Source organism: Callionymus lyra, chromosome 2 (genome assembly GCF_982586985.1).
Source record: "Callionymus lyra chromosome 2, fCalLyr1.hap1.1, whole genome shotgun sequence".
Taxonomy (NCBI): domain Eukaryota; kingdom Metazoa; phylum Chordata; class Actinopteri; order Syngnathiformes; family Callionymidae; genus Callionymus; species Callionymus lyra.
The window spans coordinates 11,158,699-11,180,914 of NC_141819.1; the positions used below are offsets into that span (position 1 = coordinate 11,158,699).

Here is a 22,216-nt window from a genome sequence, read left to right on the forward strand (position 1 = left end):
TGTAACCTCGTTTCTAAGGTAATCTGTGAGAGCATGGCTTAGGGGAACACACTTTTTATTCCACGCACACTATTGTTTTCAGGGTACCTCTTTTAGACAGACAAACCCCCACCGCACACACACACACACACATGAAATCTCGGGGCTTATAGCTAAGAAGCTATCAACTAATTATCAAAAACACAGAGAGGCCCTAATCAATTATTCACATGAACATTAGACCACTAATACACAATCAGCCGGGAAACGGCATCTCCCAAAAGAAGGTCTTCTCAGACACACGCATAAACACACACACACACATAATTCAATGCAATTATTTCAAACCGGCACCGGCGATTCAAATGCCTGACAGTAATACATCTGCATACTTGCACACACCCCTCTGCTCCCTTCCCGCCAGTCCACTCTCTCTTCACCGATGAATCTTCCGATGCCGGAGAAACGCACGTTGTCCAAAAAATTTGAAAGGAATTGCATTAACACACTTATAAGGTTCCTGGCTGTACTGATCATAGAAATCCTATTGATCCATCTACAACTCTCCCACCCCAGAGGACACCCATGCACAGCGTAATCTACCCAGTGATCCGGGGCTTTAAGCTTCAGCCATTGGATTTCCATGCAGTGCAATCATTGTTTGAGTTAATACCGCAATTTATCGCTTGCCGTTTGTGAGCCGAGTGTGAAAAGTGGGTGGGTGGGTGGGGGGGGTGCTGTGTAAGGTGAACGCGGGGTTTGAGTGCGACAGCAGATGTGTGTTTAGGTTAGAGAGCACGACGTCTATTTTACGGCGTCCACCGCAGCACAATGGTTAGTTATCGATTCTATCACGAGCCGCGTAACCTCGACTTCCACCGACAGACGGTGGGAAAGGACTCGTCTTCTGCGACGATTAGTGAGTCCAAACAAGCTGGCGGGACAAAGCGACGAGACGGCAGACGGCAGGCCTCCGTCTTTCTCCCGCTGCATACAGAACGTCTGCTTTAAAATGCAGAGACAGAACACTTGCTTCGAGAGTGCAGGAGACTGAGAAATCCATTAGTCTTTCAAGTACTCGGATGGTCCCTTTTATTTGCTGAGAGGCTTTAGTTCCTGCAAACAGCTGTGGATCTACAATCGTGTGTGTGTGTGGCACGGCTCCAGAGATCAGTAAGATCACAGCCCTTGATGCACGAATTAAAAACGTAAATTAACTAATTGAGTGTTTCCGCAGCTTCCTCTGATATGTAAACAGTCGGCAACATGGCAGAACAGATGGAGCGTCGCTCCTCCCTCAAGTGCACGTGCAGTCGTCTCCGCCGGCGGACGAGCATCTGTACGAGGCTCCAGGTATCTCTCGGTAGCACTTCTTTGTCAGCATTAGGGCCAAGTGGTTCAGCTGCAGGTGCAACAAAACATATGGTCCTAAAAGACCTGAGGGAAGGTGAGACACCTTCAGTCCTAAAACTGCTTTTGTAGCTGGTTAAGTCTTTTGCCTTATTTTTCTTCTTTTTTCTTTTTTTTTAACAGCTCAACTTTGTTGTCACCGCCGTTTCTCACATGTTCATTTTTGATTTATTGAGCGAAGTTGTTTCAGGTGGCTGAAGAACCTCTTTTATCGTCCGGTCCTATGTGCCATTTTTCTTTTAAAGAACTCGAGACTGTAAAGTCTATTTATTAGCGCCTTTATTCTTCGAGTATGGAATCATTTATACGTGGCTCGTGCCAGATTCACTGCGAAGGGAGGAGTTGGTCGTGAGCGTAAGGAGTGGACATAATACAAGGCTAATAAAATTTAAAGATTAGTATTGAAGAGAAATATGAAAATTAAAACCAGCAAAGAAAGGAATGTGTAAAGTAGGAATAAGGAACAGGTGTCTTTGTCCCACTTTGCAGCACTAAATCAGTTTTCTGCGAGGGTCCTTGTTTGGAGAACGGCCCCCATTGATATTTTCTCCTGCCATTACAACATGACCACGTTGTCTAGAGTTACACCTGTGGAACTCGTATGTGCAAATTCAATCAGCCGTCTTAGCGGTCGAATAAAAATACACGCCGAGTCTTGTAAAACTAGCTGGCAAACTGTCCTCCACTGTCTTGTCTATTGTCTTCAGTTCCCCCCCGCCGTCACCCCCATGTTTCCCCCCCCTCCCTCCTCCCCGTCCAGAATAGACAAGCCTCAAATGAGCATCAAAAATAGACGTCGGGGAACAACTGTTGACAGCCAAGTGACCAAAGCAGCCGACATGGGCACAACCTCCAGTCATGCTGGATTCCGTGCAGATAATAGGCAATGATACTGGGACCTATCAAATGGTGTCTCACGCCAGTGAAGAGGCAGCAAAGAATACGAGTGCAAAGAGGAATTCATGTTATCGCGGTTGGTTGAATCGGTTGCATTATCGTAGCCTGCGTCCCGACGCCGCGGCTCGCCGTGCTGCTATACTAAAAGCTGGGAATAGGTGTTAAAAACAAGATTAATGAGCTGACAGGTTTGCATATCTCTGCGTGGTGAGTTTAGTTTGGAGGTTGAGGGTCAGCATAAGGGTACAGAAGCCACACCTCGGCTCCTCTGACCTCCGGGGAAACCCTATAGCCCGGAGCTATTTAAAGGGGAAATGCCGGCACTTCTGTTTGTATATTTGCTGCTCTTAAACCAACACGTTGCCACCCTGCTTGAATGTACATGTTGTTGTTTTTTTACATCAAACATTGAGACACATTCTGGAGTCAACATGGGCCAACTTCAACTGGCTGATAAATATCAAATCTGAAAAAGCAACTAATGGATGTATGTAGGCTTCCTGTCACATCTAAATGATCTTTGAATTCATTTTACTTTAAAATCTCACAAATCAAATTCCCATGTTGTTCTAGTCCAGGACATTTTACCCAATATAGGCGCCAAACTGGCAAATATTGCTAGAAGATTGGAAAACATGTAAATAAAAATGATGTCAAATTCTGGGGCAAGTAACATACCGAAAGTATTATTTGGAGCGTAGTTTTGTGTCTGTAATAAAGTGCAAAAGGGTGATTTCCCAGTGATTCAGGTGCAGAGAGAAGGTTGGGTTGATGGAGATTATTGTGTCTACCATGTCTATATGAATGTCTTTTTAATCATTTCTAAATACATTTTCACCATAAAGTGAAGAATTAAAAGAGCAACACCGAAATATGTTTTGCTTTTGTTTCCTACCAGTTCTGTCAGAACGTTAAGGTACCAATGTTAGACGTTATAAACATAAAAACAGTGAAAGTACCTTCCGCTCACAGAGGGTGTCTGTTTGATTTGTCAGATCATTCAACTTAATCCCCACTTTGTTTATCTCTTTTCTTGTTTTTCTTCCACCTTCCACTTCCATCACGACGTCCCTCATTTAGCTGATTTAACTGACAGCTGCCCACGTGTGCCAACAAGTGTGTTGTATCTGGGGCCAGTGAGTGTTACGGGAGTCTAGTCACCCACGGAACTCTCTTAACAAGCGGCAATAAAAAAGGCTTTTACCTTGATCCTTCTTAAACAAGACTTAAACGCAGCCTGCTCTCGCTCCGATAGAAAGTGCTCACAAATGTGAATAGGACTACGTTAACTTAGCTTGAAAATGGAAAACTGCACAGAGGAAAAGTGAAAGGCAATTTTTAAGGTTTTCTTTTGCTTTCTTTTTGATTAGCCTTTTTACCGAAAAGCCTCAGAAGCGGGACGGAAAAAAAATATAAATGGAAGTTTTAAAACACTTCTGAGCTGAATGACACAACAGTGTCAGTCAATTTACACTCGCGGGGCTTGTCGAGCCGCTGCGCTTAGACAGAGTTAAACAGCGACTAAAAGGCTGAGGAAAAAGACTTGTTGAAATGATGAACAAGCGAGAGGAATGCTGTCGAGGTCCATCATTTCCTGCAGCTCTGAAAACTTGTACCTCATGACAGCCTTTTATCCCTCATCAAAGCAACAAGTAGATGAGCAGACTTTGCGAATGCTAAATTCTCCCAAACCCCGTCATCCCCTTGTAGCCGATGCCCCTCCGGGACAGGCAAAAGTAAATCTTTCCTTTTAACAAGTTTCCTGTGCTTCCTTCCGGCTTCCTCTGCTCCCCTGGGGTCGGCATCGGGACTGAAGCAGTGTTGGCTGGATCTGAGGCATTTTACAATTTGATATATATATGTTTCTAAAGATACATGTAGTCTACGCGAGTATCGGGATTACTGATGAATCAGGGCAAGTTAAAAAGTACTTAATTTTCACAAATGTATTCATTAAAAGTCATTTTTCTCGCTGTACAAATACCACTCGCTCTACTTTTCTTCTCGACACATGGATGCCGTGTTTCTGGCTTTTAGTATCTGAACTCTTCTAGACTGTAAAACTTTTATGCTTGTACTCTTTTCTACTTTGGCTGACTGCACACTCCGCTTGAAGCCCTTCCAAAATCAACTCGATTCCATCGGTGAAAGTCGATGGAGTCGGGAGTTACAGTATTCATGTAAAAGAGAGAGATTGATGTCTTGCTAGCTTGTCAATAATTGATGAATGAAAAAGGGCCTTTGTTCAACCTCAACAACCTCCCCCTTAACCAGCCTCAAACTTCTGCCCACTGTTCCTGATCAAACAGATATTGTTACAACTAAAATAGCAACTTTCGAAAGCACACACACACACACACGCACACACAGTACACATGTGTGACTGAAAGACCTTCTCATTGACCCGACAAACAAAACAAGCTCTGAATACAACAACCTGATTATAATTATTATTTTTTTAATAGTTAGGTTTCTGGGTGGTGTTACTATCGTGTGTGTGTTCAGCGTGTGTGTGTGTTTGGTGTTGTGATGACAGGGGGGCGTGTCATCTATCACTGGACAAATGCTGCCGGGGTGAGGGTGTGCGGGGATTGTCTGCAGAGTAGTGCTGCTGCTCAAATGAAATAATATATCTTTGAAAGCCTACGCCCCGCACCAGTCCCCTGGCCCATATATCAAGACCAAGAGCGTCTGGTGGATCCGCTCCAGGCCCATTAACCTTCCACCTGTTCCCCCTATACACCCCACCTACTGGTCGTTTTTCCCCCTTGTTGTCCTTCAGTATGTTTCACCCTTTCCTCTTCTCGCCTATGATCGCTGTCTTTCGCAACCCCTTGTTCATCTTCCCATTTAACCCCCACCACACCTTCAATCCCCCCTTCACTGTCCTTATTCCCCTTTTATCATACTCGTCCACACATTTCTTCCTCCATCCTGCAATAAACTTCTCACTGCTCTGACTGCTCTGTTTCTGCTGATCATTTTTTTTCTGCTTTTTATTTGGATAGGATGCTTATTATTTAATTAAGTTATACTTACATACTCTACATACTCTGACCTCTGTGACAAGACATACACAACACAGGTTCACAGATCACCTGCTTATTAAATCAAGCTATTGGGTTTGTTTTTTTTTACTACACAAACTTTTCTTAGCATCTTCAAAGACAAAAGACTGAAAGGTTATCTGGAAATGTATCACATGGGGTGTGTATTGGCAAGAATCTGGCAATACAATATGTTTCACAATAGACAGGGACAGCCATACAATATACAGTACAGTGAAAAATGGGAATACTGTAGAATATACTTGTAGTATTGTCGAGTACTTGACTCTGGTGTTGCAGAATGACTCTTGACAAAGTCGTAACTGCTTTCATTGATTATGAAACCAAAATATGTCCAAGTTTAAAATATTCTGGAGTCTAATGTATCCTCTCGTCCTCAGCCTTTGTCCTGCGGAGGACATAATGACTTCTGCCATCCAGCGGCCAGAAGTTTAATTGGAACACAAAAACGAAAAAAAAAAGCAGTGAATATTTGCATGTTATTAGTAAATAAGGAAAATAAAATTATTTATTTTAACTCAAACACACTTTATTGTAATGTGTTATCCATTCAATAACTATGATTAAATAAAATGAAATAATACAGTGTGTATCGGTTAGTATCAGGAAAAGCAAATATCACGATATATTGGCCTTATCGATATTTTCACACCCAAACGTATGACTGTTAGATATAGATCTGAAATTAAACGTGTTCAATGTTGAACCTGTACAGCTCAGCTGGGTAAGTGTGTTGTAAATTCATGTTTAAATAAACTATCAAGAAGTGTGTACATTTAACGCAGCGCAGTGGAATATATCAGTAACACAATTAGCCAATTCGGTTTAGTACTTTGCAACAAGTGTACGTGTTTAATAAGTTTGAAAGCAAAAAATCCATAGAGATGTTAGACCTGAAAGCATCTTATTCGTCAAAATCTCAAAATCTCATTTAGTTCATGGAATTATTTAAAACTCTGAGATCAGAATGTATCTTTTCTACCTACACAACTGTATTACTATATTTTCTAAAGTTAAAAAGAAAAAAAGGTTTCCACTTTATTCATTATAAAATGATGTATTCACGATCAAAAGTGGATGTCTTAAATACAAAAATGTATTATTTCGCTCTAGCCTGAGCTTCTTGTCGCTCGTTTTGTTTCACCTCTGTTCTTTTTCGCCTGTCCTTTCCTCTGCCGGGCCATCTGTTTATCCAATATGGCTGTCCCATCTCAGCTGGGAGCTTTCCCAAGGAACAAGACTTCTAATACAGTTCCTCCTCAACTTAATGGCCCCCGCTTCTGCTTTTGCCATTGCTGCTCCACGCAGAGACAAAGCAAAGAAAAACAAAATAGATGGAGGGACAAAGAAAAACCTGTCTGGATCTTCCCTGAAAAACCTGTCCCTGGACGACTCGGATAGATAGAAGCCAAATTTCCAAATGTCAAAAGCATTTTTATCATTGCTTTGTTTTTATAGGGAGAATGGGATAACTTAAGGTATGAAGTTACACATCAGTTAGGAACTGCATCTTTTTTTAACCCAGACTCAAAATGAGATGTGACAGTTTTGTTTAGTTGAGTTGAGAAAATACCATATAAAAGGACTGGATCATTTATAAGGTATTCACCAGAACAGTAAAACGCATTACGTTGAAGTATTTTGCAACATAGAGTATTGTATTTTGCAAACAACCATTGGATAATATTCAGATAATTGATAATGGGCAGTTAAAGGTCGAAAGACTGAAATCTACCTATAACGTCAAAATGTAAGGATGGCAACAACACATATATATAATAGGGGTGTTGGAAAATAATGATACAGCAATTTATGGTGATGTTTTTTTTTTCCTCCGATACTGTATCGATATTCACACCTCTATATCAATTGAAAAATAACAATATATTCGAAAAAAGTAAAATTATATTTTATTTGTTACCATAGTTCTTCAATGGTTTACGGTTTAATAAAGAAAAAGAAAGTTAATTATTTTTTACAATTAACATGGAAATATTCACTGCGTTGCAATTGTACTTCAGTCATTGCATTCTTGGCAGCTAAAGGAACAATGAAATCCTGCGAGATCTCCGAAATAACTGAGGACGAGAGGATACAGTCGACTCCAGCAGCTTTTAAAGCTATTGTTTGGACATATTTTGGTTTCAAAACATATGAAAGTTACGATTTCGTCAAGAGTCATGTGGTCTGTAAATTCTACAACACCAGAGTCAAGTACTTGGGCAAAACTAGAAATGTATCCTTGTTCCTTCAGAAATATATTGCATTGCTGTCAATGCATTGTGATACGTATGACATCGGCGTGTATCGAATCCTGCAGATACACGCCCCTACTGTAAATGCATATTGATAGTTCGTGTGACACTTTAAGCAGAGAATAAATACTCAGTATATAGCAGGTGTCACCATCTTTTTCTTTTAACTCTAAGATACTCCTATGGTACTAACAACCACTGCAACTACCAGATTATACCCTGTTTACGTCTGTTTTTAATACCTTTTAATCTGTATATGTTAATAAATTATATTAATATAAGACACATATCATACTATTGATTCTAATAAGTGATTCTCTTTTGACGTGAGTCCAACTATTCCAAATTAAGTTTAACTTTCAAAATTCTGCCTAATTTCATGAAAACTTTACTTTAATTCACATTAATCTCGATTCCTACAGGTTCAGTAATTTTTCCTGAAAATTGGCAGCTTACCAAGATGAAGTACCTCGGAGAATTATTGCACATTGTTATGGTTTTATTACTATTCTGACAAATGTAGTTAAAAAGAGCCTGTATTCAGCTCCACCTTTAGGGATTTCATAGATGCATTTTATAATCTGGCGCTTACATAACGAACCTCTGCATATCATGTGTTGACATGCTGGACAAAAGCACTTGCCAACATCCTTTTTTATTATTAAAGGGTGCAGAGAGGAAAAGAGGAAACGAAAGGTGTGGCCAAAATGGGAGCTGAATAAGGAAGGTGAGACATAAACATGTGAATCATCAATAGTGCCGATCCCCATTGTGTTTGTTGTGGGAGTCGAGCCAGCCATCCCACCGCTGGAACAATGGAGGAGAGCGTGTCTCCGGACCACCGATGACTCACGTTGTGTAAACACGCATGTAAACATTCACACACATGTTGTGCAACACTGATGCACCAGAAATGTTTCTGAGAAGCACTTTTATCAACAACATTGTCCCGTCAAAGACGTTGTCGTCCTTTGAAGCGCTATTTTTGGCCAGGAGTAAAAAAGATATTATAATATATATGTAAATTAGTGCTTTAGCGTGTTACTTTTCTAGATTTGATTATGGACTTACACACAGAGATCTATTCATATTGTGCGTGGATTAGTAAAGGATTTTTTTGGAAAGGGCACACGAGGACAAAGAGAGGGTCGACCAAGCCCTGGCACCGAATCAAATCTCATAAACACGCAGACCAGTAATTTAATTTCCGACTCAATTAAATATTTTCATGTGCATCACTGAGAATGTTAAAACAGCAGTTGAATTAACAATGTGTTAAACCCATCAGAACCAAAGTTGCATTGGCAGACGGAGCCGCACCTTTCAATGGATGCAAGGTGTACCAAATAAATGACCCTCTTGTCGCTACTTTCTTCCCGTCAGAGACAGGCACTATGCCACTTTGGAAGAGGAGAATGCAGGGCCTAATGGCTCAATACTTTTGAGTCTTGTGACAAAGGCATACTTATGGAAACTGAATCTTGAAACACTTTTTTTTTCTTTTTTTTTTGGCAGATGTCTTACAGCCACTCACACACATACACACCCTCCCAGCTTGGCACCTCGACCAGAGAAATTCTTTTGTTCTTAGTGAGCTAATATTAGTTAGAGCGTGATGTGCGAGCGGTGGTGTCTGTGTCTCAATGTGGTATGTGTATTAAAAAGCTCCTTACGGTGCTGCACTATTCTCGTGACCAACTTCATTCTCCGCAGCTTCCTGTCTTTCTGGTCGGCTGCACGAACGTTGCCGATATATATACGTGAATACTTGTGATTTAAACATGTTGATGAATTATTTTATGTTCTTTGTTTAAAACTACTTTTAAGTATCCCTTTCATGTAAGGTTGATTAAAAAACATTTAAATGACCTATATTTTTGTTCAGTAATGAGCTTTTTAAAAAACCTATATTTTTATTTGATCAATGTTGACTAATTTCAACTTAAGGTAACATTTTTGGCACCAACCATTTGAAGTAAATGCCAAAGGCTATTGAATTTTATTCTCTAGTTTGCATTTTAAATAGCCAACAAAGGGTTGCTGCGACAATACGTAGGTTTTAACAGTGCAAATGGAATTTAAATCAGGAGCATGAATTAATAGCAACCCTAATTGAATTTTGCCAACATGAGAAGATAAACACTGTATTTTCCCAAAAAATTAACCCTCCATAATTTTCGCTGAGGGTCTTAGAGAAGACCATTCATAGAACGTGTGGGGAAAACTGTCAGTGTCACAGCTTGCACATAAGAGTCCTTTGTGATGCCTCTTTAAAAATAAAGCATCAGTGTTGGTATAATTATCCGCCTCGCTTAAATGGAATCCCTCCCACTTCAAGAGTTCAGCACGAGTTGGGGGGTGGGGGGTCTATGTGGGGCGGTGGGGGTTGAGGGAGTGGTCGGGATGCCTGAAAAGGACCATCCGGCAATAATAAAAAAATAATAATTGTGATGTCCTTTTGTAACAGGCACCAGACACAATTGCTTGTAAGCTTCTGTAATACAGAGTAAATATAGTCATTAGGGGAACATAATGGCGGTTTCGTTCGGCGGCAGAGACAAACACAAGAGGGCGAGATAATTGAATTAAGATGAGGGTGTTGCGAACAGAGAGGCTTTCTAGTATAGCAGAAATGATCATTCAAAGTTAATGAGCCAGACTCACTCACATAATTATTAGCCGCAGACACACCCAACCATTGTGTGCACAACTCTGTGGTAATAATCGAGGCGAAATGAGAATGAAATCTCGCGAGTGTCAATACACATGTAAATGTCAACATGTGTTTTTCAAGGACTCTCCTCTGCGTAGTTAAAAGAGCATTGGTTTTACAATGAGTATGTCATTAAAACCATGGAATTAACAGTTGCATAGAACATTTGGAGAGTGAACCAGTGTTCAAAAAGCTAAAAAATTGATCATGCACATTTTTAGGTCCCTTTTAATTTATATGCAAAAGGAGAAAACTAACAATGAATACTTCCTTTTCGTGCAATTTGAAATTAATTATTACAATTATTTTGATAAAAACACAATAATGTTATACATCTATTTTCACATGATGTTTTTTCTCAATCAACCATTAGGTGAAAACAACTGTTTTTTTATTTCCCACCTAAATGAAGACATTATGGAGATATAAAGTACATGTAGTATTCCTCGAAACAATTTAGAAAGTTTCACAGCCCACAGCCGCTTTGTGTCACCCAGGGTTAATGTGGGTAGCTGCTGAATTTTGATCAGGCAGTTTGACCCAAGGCGGTTGCAGTCAAGAGGCCCCCCCACACACCCCCAGACGCACACACACACCCACACACAGCATAAAGGCACAAGATTAAAGGCCTGCTGGAGATAAAAGATTGAACAAATGATGTTCATGGACACTGTCAAAGACTGTCAAATATGGATGCCGATACGTCCAAGGGTTTAGTCGGATAAATCGGTCTCTGAAAGAGCTTTTGTGTAGAAAATGTGTGGATAACTAGAACAACTTAACCTTCTGTTAACTGTGACTTACTATACAGATGTAACTGGTATATAGATGTAGTGCTGCTGGTGATTTACCTTAAGCTCTCGGAAGAAGATGCTGCTGCGTGCCCACTCAACAATGGAGAAAAGTGTCTGGTCAGCCATTTTGCACATGAGGCCAAAGGTGTTGAGTTTTTCGTGCTTGCCCCGGCTGGCCTGCTCCTGCTGCAGGTACGCCAGGATCTTCGCCTGGACCTGCGGCTCGTCCGGTTCACACTTGAGCAACTCTACGATCAGATGGGGGAAGCTCGGCGGTGAGCCGGACTGGTACGCGTCGACGTAGGCGTAGCCCATGATGGATTCTGGGGAACTGGTGTACGGGTCTGGATACTCGGACTTGATGGTGCGCGTTCCTTGAAAGTGTCCGTAGGCCGCCTGGTAGCCCTGCAGGCTCCCGGCGTGCGGTGGCATCGCCATGCTAACGGGCGAGGTGACGAAGGGGCTGCGGTCGTAGTCTGTGGGGGGCAGGGCGGTGGCGTGGTGGTGATGGTGGTGGTGGTGGTGGTGTCCGGTATGGTGGCCCGGGTGGTGGCTCAGCGGGAGGCCTTTGGAGGCGGCAGAGTGGATGTTCTGAATGGCCGACGAGATGGTGAGGTCGGTGGGCACGGCTTGCATCACTTGGCTCATGGCCTCGATCTTGAGACCGTTGGCTCGGATCAGCGCCTTCTTCTGTTGCTTGAGGGCCCGGTCGCGCTTGTACATTGGTCCAAACTTGTTGCGTCCACCACGCATGCGGTCTGCCCGAACAGCTGATGAAGGGAGACAACATTTAGCTTTGAAATGATTTGACCCTGACATTTGGAAACATTATTAAAACACACAGAAAATCGTTTTTCAAGACATTTTTTAAATTAAAAAAATGTGGCTCACAATGTTTCCTTTAATTATCCTGTTTTCTAAATGTGCTTTTTCAGTTGCAAAACACCTTAATCATCACATTTTATAACCTAACCTTGTGCCAGCTTAAGCAGAACCGGAGGATTAATTCAACAGAAGTGGGCTCATATTTGTGTGTAGGGCAGAGGTTTCTGGTGATGATTACACTTGACATTTATCTGTTGACTCCAAACCTCACAGGTCTAAAAGATAATGTGGTTAATTATTGACCAAAGAAATAAACTTCTACTTGTCGCGAGTGAGTGATTGTGTGAACCTTACAATCGCAGGAAACGGTTAAATCAGATAAACTGGTCGTAAATGTAAAAAAAGAGTGAAGCAGGGGTTACTAAACACACATTATTCATGCCTTCTGATTATACAACTTCAAGACTCCAGCCGTCATCGGCCGTTAATTGAAACTGTTTCTTCCCCCAAAAGGGCTGGAAGGTCTGACAATAAGCAAATTGGGGGTTCTACCCTGCACCACCCCCCCCTCCCTTCGACACGTAGAATCCTGTGGAGAGGATCATAACGTGTCTGTGCCATGGGTATTTCTAATGAACGAGCCGGGCACACGGTGGACCGCTACGAGGGCCATGTGTGATCTGGCCGACTGGTGCCATCGGGGAAGCTGCTCTGCCGTCTCCCAGTCGGGGGGCGCCGCCGTTAATTATTCATACTTAATTACCTCTTACTTTGACGAGGCTGGTCGAGCACAGCGTGCGATAATCTTAAACATGTCTGGGAGACTCTTGTAAAAAAGAAAAAAAAAAAAACACTTTGTATTAAAGTTATTGTATAATCTTATAAATGATTATTTTCTTTTGCCCCGGATTGAATTTAAATAAAGGTTTACGTGTCGACAGGGGGTGAGAGAACAAGTGTTAACACGGGGCGACAAGGTGGGTATAGAGGGAAGGGATGGAGAAAGTCGGGGTGTCGAAGGGGGAGGAATCACGCAGACATACACTCACTTGTGCTGCCTTGGGAGTGATTTTAATGACCTCACTTACAAAAGGTTCTGTCACTGATGCGAGCGCAGGAAGCCAAGAGTGGGGGGGGGGGGACACGCAAACATCGCTCTCTCGTATTAACACATGTGCGACAACACAAACGGGGAGTAGCTCAAAAAAGATGTTCTACTATGTCCACTCTGTTTTAATCTCTGAATATAATGCCATTCATCATTATCTATAATAATCATTTTCAAGTGTTACAAGCCACAAAGAAATAAAACCAGCACTTTGTCAAATACATCCATTATATATATATTGAAGGGCGTATTTAACTATTAATATTCCCTCCACAACAGTGTAATTAATGAGCTGGGAAATTAATAGCTGGACCTTCTGGGAAGAAAAGAGCCTCCTCGCCTTCAATGGTCCTCAGGACCGATATGACTTCATGAATATTAGGACTGGAGGGTGTGGGTTTTTTACCACCGCTACACACACACACACACATGTAGGAACACACCTACACACACACTCAAACTGGCAGGGGGTTCATATCACTTCTGAGGACGACATGCTAGGGTTGATATTGTACAGACTTACCACGGGTTGCCTCACCCTAATCATTACCTTTACTACGAAACCATTGCGCTCAACTTGATCAGTCGCGCCGCGTGGAATTGATTTCAATGTTCCTAAAGGGTGGTCGAGCTAAAGTTACCTGTTTTTTCTTCGACAAAAGTTGGTATTCCATGGACACACACACACATACTCAATTGAGTTTAGCTGCAAATATTCCCATTTAACAAAATAAGTGAAGCGGTTTTTGAGCAAAATATCTACGTGTTCGTTGGTACAAATCTTTGTGAAGTTGTGAGATTAATCCAGCAACCTCATTGGTTCTGAGCCTAAATATATCTAGGACATATGTCATTTTCAGATGTGAATACTACAATTTTTCTTGTTTGACTGCTTATTTTCATCCAGTTTTTTTCTTCCAGACAAATTTCGAGAATAGTCTGAGTTCTTTGATATCTTGCGATGTCAAATACGTCAAGTATCTCCTGTTCTGTCACAAGCATATCAAGAAATAAACAGAACTATCGAACAAGAAAAGCTAAACCCATTTATTTCCAGCCCGCTCTGACTCGCATGAATGTCAGTGGCCTCTACCCCTAATACACCTTAACACTCCACACAAACATATATTCCTTTGACGCTCACACCCTCTGATTTATGGTTGTTTAATATACAGGAATATTAAGTACACGTAGGTGAGGATCCCTGTCGGGCCGCCGGCATATTAATGGGTCCCACGGAGTCTCGCTGACACCCTGTTTGTCATGTCGGGGCTCGGCCTGTGCTCCGGATGCGCCCTATCCCTTGCACACACATGAATACCTATGATACCTATGCATAAGTAATGGAAAAGGCTCTGTGGCTGCAACGGCAGCTCGGAGTGGTCTGATGGAAGACACATCAGAGTGAGCGAGGAGAGGACGGGGAGGGGATAAAAAACACTATCAACGAGACTTTTAGGGTGACTGAGTATTGTTGTTACCCATTTAAAAAAAAAAACATTTGCAAATATTTATTTGACTGGTGTGTAACTGCCGAGTGAAACAACATTTATCACTAAAGGAGAATTAATTTTGGCTCAAATATCCCGACGCACACGTAATGTGTCGACACAAGTCTCGTCCTTAAGAAAATACAAGGATGGCAGAACTATTAAGCAAAGTCGCCGGAGCGTGTGATCCAAGGCAACTTTTGGAAGGCAGTAAAAAAAAGTCGGGAGCTACTTAGACGTAACATGCATCATCACCTTTCGCACAGTTTCCAAACCTTGATGGGATCTGGCTCACTTGCTTCTCACTTGGTCAACACGGAACGTAAATGCCCTCGTGCGAGCGACCGGGACTTTTACTGTGCCATGGAATACGACCAAGTAGTAAAATGAAGTTGCTGTTACTAGACTTCATGACTTGCAAATCAGCTATAAACCATTTTCCAAATGCCATTAAGCCTAAATACTGCACTCGTCAAAAAAAGGAAACACAATGTTGGACTTCAATTAAGATGAACTGATAATTATTTGAATATATATATATATAACATTATCATGAGAGTAGATCATTCATCATGAATTATATCCTGAGTGCATCCAGTCCTTAAACCTGGTTTCAAAATGCACTTACAGAATCAAACATTGTGTTTGATTTAATGTTATTCTAATTATACATTCAGGGCTTGACCTTGAATTGCACTCATAGAACCATGGTAACGTCCTAATAACTTAGGTCTACTATAGTTGCTTACATTAAACCACAAGCTTTATAAAAACTCTCATAATTAAGGTTCTATATCATCATTAACATTATAAGATAAGCTAAGAAAACACCTGAAAAACACAACCTGTACTAGAAATCCAAATAGCAGCGATTGAATACAGAAGTGAAAAGAATGTAAATCCTTAATCTGCTTACAGTGTCTGATATTGTGGAGTCGAGTAGGCAGACGTGTCAAAACACTATTTATATTCCTTTGACATTTTATGTTTCGCTGACCTCCCTAAACTGGCAAACACACACCCACAGACGCGCGGCTACCAGCCTTACTGGAAACTGCGCTCACGGTCCAACAAGTTGGGAAACTGTCCGACACATATTGGGAAACGCAAACAAGCAGTTAGTCCACGTCGAGCTAATTACCAAGAATCGTGATCCAGCGTGGATATTAAAACACGGTTCATTAGACAAAAAAATCTTCTCACTTCTGTGTGGGATTTCATAAGAGAGTAAGAGAGTTGTCAGCGCTCCTGTACGGGAGGTCGTAGCATGAGACACCCACAGGGGCTTCTGGCCCCTGACAGAGTGCTGCGGGGCCCGTGATGCCCCTGAGCAGAAAAGAGACCGCCAGCAAGACACGCTGAGCACCGCCAGCCTCCCACCAGTGTCAGCTGGAAAATGACAGGCTGGGACTTTATGCCCAGCAGCCATTTACAATTAACAGCAATTAATTATGCCGCACGTGGCAGGTTCGAGAGAGAAGCCTGCAGGGAAGAATCTAGCTGTGATAACGCCGCTTCACTCCTCTCTTTCATGGACCTCTCTACTCTCTCTTTCTCTCTAGGATCGCCACATTTTTGTGGGTGATTTACAAATGCAAACTTTCCAAAAAAAAAACTGAATCAAGAAACTGCTTTTCAACTTTAAAACATATTGGGTCGCACAAGATAAAGTGACACCATACAGTAATATTTATATAGTTTGTGTTTTAATCAATGTTGAATTTAAACTTTGCAAACGTATAACTTACTAATGTATAAGAAAAAAACTGTTATTATAATGAAAAGCAAATGAAAGAAGACGCCTAGGCTACAAATTCCGTGTTATCACGCGTACAATTTGTAGAGAAAGATATTATCAGCTCAATAAACTTTTAGATATATAGCGCAAATAAAACTCCATTTAAGAGTACGGAATCAACTCAAAAGCATCTAAGTGTTATTAAGCAAACGTCGTGAATAACAACTCTGCCATTTAATTCAACCAAATGATTATCTCATGCCTTTTAAATACACTTTCATTAATTTGAAAATCATGTACTGTTACAAAAGTTCAAATCTAATGCTTTAATGTTTTCATGCTTTAATTCAGAATCTCGACATATTACATAAATAAATGAATATAGATGTTGCTTAAAAAGAAATAACCTTGGGAATACATATACATATATATGAAAGCAACTCTGTGTGCTTATGAAAACATTTAAGAGCACCTATTAAATCATAATGGCTCAAATTTCTGGTTTCAGAAATCGGGACAGCTATTGCCTATAGTTTGTTTATTTTGAACGCTTTATTGAAACACTGGCTGGATGTTCGCGACTCTTTTTTGGGAAAAGCATTCAAGTTCAACAATGAAACCTCCAAAAGTATCATCGTTAACATTCCCTCTGTGCCGCCAAGTTTAATATTTAACCATTACTGACATATATCCGTTTAATTTACCGAAGGCCGAATATTTCTACCATAAAATACTGGAAATGTCATGTGTCGGATAAACAGAATTCCTTATATTCTACATAACTAATTGTATTTAGATTTAAGAATTTCTATATGTTTATATCACTTTTGAAGAGATATTATAAATAATATTACATTATAAATCCATTTTTTTCTTACTATGTCTATGTTTTAAACGTTAGAATATTGAACGGATTTCAAGAACTTTCGTAAAAGTCGAGCAGCAATCAAGTTCTAATTTGAGTTACTCCATGGTGTCATTCTTTCCCTTCCAGGTTTCAGAAAATAATTGCAAACACGTCCTGAAAAGAATGTGATGCATCGGATGGAATGTCTGGTTGTAATTTTTTTTTTTTCAGTCCAACAGATGTGAATAGAAAAGCAAATGAATAAACGTTCATCAAAATTCTACCGAGGTACAAAGATGGATCCGTCGCGCAAATAAGGTAAAAGAAATAATGTTGAATTATGTCAGAATTGTCACGGAAATATGTGTTGCAATGAAGGCTCGCTGATAAATGTGGCACTAATTAATGCCATACATTTCATGAATGAGTATGGAGTCGTGGTCCTAATGCCCAAAGCGTGATCAAGTCAATCGGACACAAAACCATTAAACGTAGTTTCTTCAATGTGTTGATAAAGGCTGAATTTGTTAGAGCTTTGCAGAACAAATAGGTTTTAAAACACAGCATGAACCATAAATCCCACTAAACTAAAATTACATTTCAAGTTGTAGGAGAGTAAAAAAAATGCTTCTGTACCTTCAAGTTTCATGCCAACGGTCAGGCACTTCTGAAAGCGGCAGTACGGGCAGCGCTTCCTCTGGGTCTTGTCAATCTGGCAACTCTGGTTCTCAATACATGTGTAGCGCTTATTGTTCTGGACGGTGCGTTTGAAGAAACCCTGTGGAGAGAACCAATTAAGACGTCAACCTGCTTGACCCCTACAAGGCGATGGTAATTGACCTATTCACACACTCAGACAGATGGAGGGAGACAGGCTTTATTCACACACACACACACACACACACACATGCACGCACGCACACACACATATATATACTAAGGCATAGACAAACATGTTTTTTTGCACTTTGAAATAGGATCCCTTTTTTAGATTTAGGGCCAGAGAAAAACACATTTGTGTAGTAATTTAAGCCTGTGTTTACACAAACTATTTCAAAAGGTAAATTTTCTAATAGTTTATTACATTTTTATAGTATTTTCTAGCATGCAGGATGTTCACATCTAAACTCACATAACACCAATAAAATCCAAGGGGAAGATATCTTTTAAACTTCCCACTTAATATTTGAAAAACATGAGAAGGAGGAAGAAAAAAAATCCAATAAATTACATCCATAATTCACAGTTCCTGGATTACTGAGGTTTATACCTGCAACCAGGAATTAATTATTGGCAGCAGCAGCAAAAAAAATCAAACGGGGGTGGAAGACGGTATTAACGTATTCCAGATCTATAACCTAAGGAGGAGAATCCTTAAAACAGCTTTTTAAATACTTTTTTTTTTAAGGTGCTACTATCAATATCTCAACAAACTTACATTTAATTGACAATCTGCATCGCCCCATGTATCCAAGGGGAGGTAAAACACACCACTTGTTTCACACTACACTTATTAAAGAGTTTAGAAAAAGGAAATATAAATCTTAAAAATATTGTATTTAAAACTGGACTATCAAACCAGAATAGTTTGTTTAGTTTAGTTTGGTCTTTCCTGTCTGTTTTCGTGTTGTTTTTTTTGTGTATGTTTCTTTTTGATTTGCCTTTGTATTATTGAGTTTTTTGTAATTACCTGATGGCTGACTTGAATAGGAATACCTTGTTGTATGTATATTACATATTATGGATATGTAATCTATGGGGAATTGACAATAAACAGAAGTTAAAAAAAACAACCCTGAATAGTTTGTGTACAAGTTAAGTATGTCAAAGTAATTACGGTAAATAAAGACAATTATAAATGTTTGTGTATGCAACCTGGATATGTATTTATTCATAAATAAATTAAACTTACTTTCACGTTTTTTCTCTACAAAACCAGGCTATTTATTGCTATTTATTAATTCACAATAAGGTTATATTGAACTTTTTTTTTTCCAAGATAATTAAAAAGGTTTTTAACCCAACATTGCAGGTGAGACACGTGTCAATCATCATCAGGCTTCAGGTGGATGTCAATATTATTAATGATCTCACAACACTTAATAAATCACTAGTTCACACACACACACATACACACACACACACACACACACACACACACACACACACACACACATAAGAAAACAAGAAGTAAAAGGAAAAAGAGATGGAGAAACTGAGGAGCATTTCTATGCATCTCAAGGTCATGATATTGGATAAAATCTATAACATCTGCTTTGAATAATGACTAGACAAGCAAGAAAAAACGTGCACGAGTTGCATTTCTACACCAAAAAACAGCGTGAAAAACATGAAGACGTTTGTCTCAGCTTCATTTGCTGGTGACAGCTTTACTGGACTCGAATAAGCCTTTGCAACACTGTTTATCCGCGGAGGGAGGAGTGGAAAAGAAATGTGTTGATACAGATCATTACCTCCGTTATGAAACTTTTAACACGCTCGCAATGATTTAATAAGGGCTTTTGTTTTTATGTAAATAAACATGGCCGCGGGAATTCTGCGTTACGGAACAGTTTAAATAAAGTTTTTTTTGAATTAAGAACGTTTTACGGCAACGAGCGTCCTGCAACTATTTACACCAAATAAACACATTTTTAAATAGTTTAAGTAGTTTATAAGCTTTTGTTGATTTAGTTAAACGCTCACCTTGCAACTCTCACACGTCAAAAGTCCATAGTGATAGCCAGAAACTTTGTCTCCACACACGGGGCACATCTCGTCCAAGTCCTCGTCGTAAGTGTAGTCCATCATTTTAAACTGGTGTGCTGCAAAACAAAAAAAAAATGGAAGAAAATATCCTCAAATAAAATGCAAAAAATAAACACGTTAAAGGAGACTTAATTCAGACGTCCATGTGATGGTAAAAAAAAAATCGGGAGTTATTAAGTTTTTAAGTGAAGAAAGCGTCAAAATGAACACACACTTTCATCTCCATCCTGGCAGGAAAATATCTTTCAAGTCCACCTGGTGTTGCGTTTTTTTTCTTTAGGCCCTTTTCCTACCTTGTGGTGTTCAAAAAAATATAAATACTATTGGATATGAATTAAGGATGTTTTAAATGGCGTTAAATGATCGTTTAATTAGCGTCATTACAGCGCCGCCATTTTATCGCTTTAGGGCGCCTTTTTTATGTAGATGATGTGGGTTTTTGATCCCAACAAACGTGCTGTCAGGTGCGAAACAGACAGATGACACGTATGGATAAAATACACATATACGTTTTTTTTTATCATGTCAAGGCCTCAATTTTATTTTATATTCACTTTTATTAGGATTTATTTAATGACATTTTCGCCAGACCGGCCTATTAGTGAAGCAACAAGTTTCTACGATTGCGGGATTTTGAGTGTCATCATAATTCACTCTCTACGAGCGGAAAACATATTTTTAAAAGATGCCCAAAAATGCCTTGTTTCGTCTTAATATTTCTATTTTAAAATCCAAACTTTATATTGTATCTAATACGAGGCCGCATTTTTTTTATTACCACTTTGCCCCTAATTTTGTCTTCTCTGTAAATATTCGGATCGTTAAAATATGAAGTTACTTTATTTTAACACATTTTGGTTTTAGTTCGGTTTGTTTTGCGGGTTCCAGATATACACACGAGTTGTATTTTTTTGTTGTTGCGTTAAATCACACTTCGGATCTCATTCTGGTGTGAGAGTTATTTTGTGTGTGTGTGTGTGTGTGTCAGTGAGTATGTGTGTGTTATCAGTGGATCATAAACTAAAGGAGTGCGGTCTAATTGATCGTCATGTTATATTGCTGTGCAATGACATGAGGAAATAAGTGTTCATATTGGCATGTCAATGCCGTTGTATTTTTGAATTGTCCACTAAAATAGACTTGGAAGACATTGCTTTCCCCCAAATAAAGAAGGTTTAAAAATAGGCTGTTTTAATTATAATTTCACATTGTGACTCAGTGTCCTTAAATCAAATTGTGTTCTTTCAGAAAGCTGTATTATATTTAAAAAATGTGATTTAAATAGTAAAGTAATATCCGTACCATATCATACAATTTAGATTAAATGTAGTTTTCTATATCAATGCGATTCATCCATAAACTTAATAAAAACATGCAGCTTAAGTCAAGACAGCAAATTAACTTTTTTACGCACTGACTTGAACACATTATTTTATATTAAACAACATTGATTTCAGACTTTAAAGATGGTTTAAGACTCTAATAAAAATAAAAAAGTTTGCAAAGTCTAAAAACGCGCGCAGCGTGCAAAGCTCTCGCAGCGAGTGTGTCTTGGAAGAACCGTGCGCGTGTCTTACCTTGTATATTCCTGGGCATGTGCCCGTGATCTCCATACGATCGAGAAAGTCCCAGTGATTCCGTCTCGACTTTGGGCAGCATGTCAGCGCCACCGGCCCGAGATGAAGATCCGCACCGACCTGCGGGACACCTGATGAGGGCTAAAAAAAAAAAAAAAAGGGATCCCGAGATCACGCCTCACCGTGTCCCGGCTCTCACTTTTTTTTTCCCTTCCTTCCTCTCTTCCCTTCTTTTTTTTGTTGTTTTAAATCGAAGGAACCATGTTGAAAACGCGCGTTATTACACTAGACTGGACTAGAAGCGGCGCGGGAGGCATGAGATTATTATTTCTTTTTAGGTCGTCAAATGACAGTTGTGATCACAATAAATGGGTCTAAAGTCTCTCCTCGTCCTGACAGAACAGAACCAGAATGTCAACTTTGGGTTCTGGAACACGCGAGTTCTGCCGCCGGTGCCGCCCTCGCTGCTGCTGCGCGTAAAAGTCAGAATCGGCGCGTCGGACAGTCTGGAGATGTGGAAACCTCTTCTCCACCTCCTCCTCTTCCTCCTCCTCCTCCTCCTCCTCGCGGCTTTGTTTACTCCCCTCGCTCCAATCCTGGATGCGTGCGAACCTCTGACATCGACGCCGCGTCAGCCAATCAGGAGACGGAACATGGAACCCACCGGATTCATCTCCAAAAAAAAAAAAAAAAAAAAAACCTTCTCCGTCTGTTTGATCCTCGATGGATTGTTAGACGCAACACGG

General features: G+C 40.1%; 1 protein-coding gene across 2 annotated transcripts in view; it reads right to left on the minus strand.

The window, feature by feature from the left end:
* nr5a2 (nuclear receptor subfamily 5, group A, member 2) overlaps positions 1 to 21,955 on the minus strand; it is a 49,202-nt gene extending 27,247 nt beyond the window's left edge. The window contains exons 1-4 of one of the 2 annotated variants that reach the window (XM_087783515.1): positions 21,471 to 21,955; positions 19,831 to 19,949; positions 17,761 to 17,902; positions 11,174 to 11,886 (exon numbers count right to left, since the gene is read on the minus strand). In XM_087783515.1, coding sequence (XP_087639641.1) covers positions 11,174 to 11,886; positions 17,761 to 17,902; positions 19,831 to 19,949; positions 21,471 to 21,552 — 1,056 coding nt within the window. In that variant the 5' untranslated portion in view covers positions 21,553 to 21,955. Of the gene's footprint in view, positions 1 to 11,173; positions 11,887 to 17,760; positions 17,903 to 19,830; positions 19,950 to 20,107; positions 20,274 to 21,470 lie in introns of those variants that run through there. The other variant, XM_087783516.1, reaches the window with a different exon arrangement.
* Between the last annotated feature and the right edge of the window lie 261 nt (positions 21,956 to 22,216).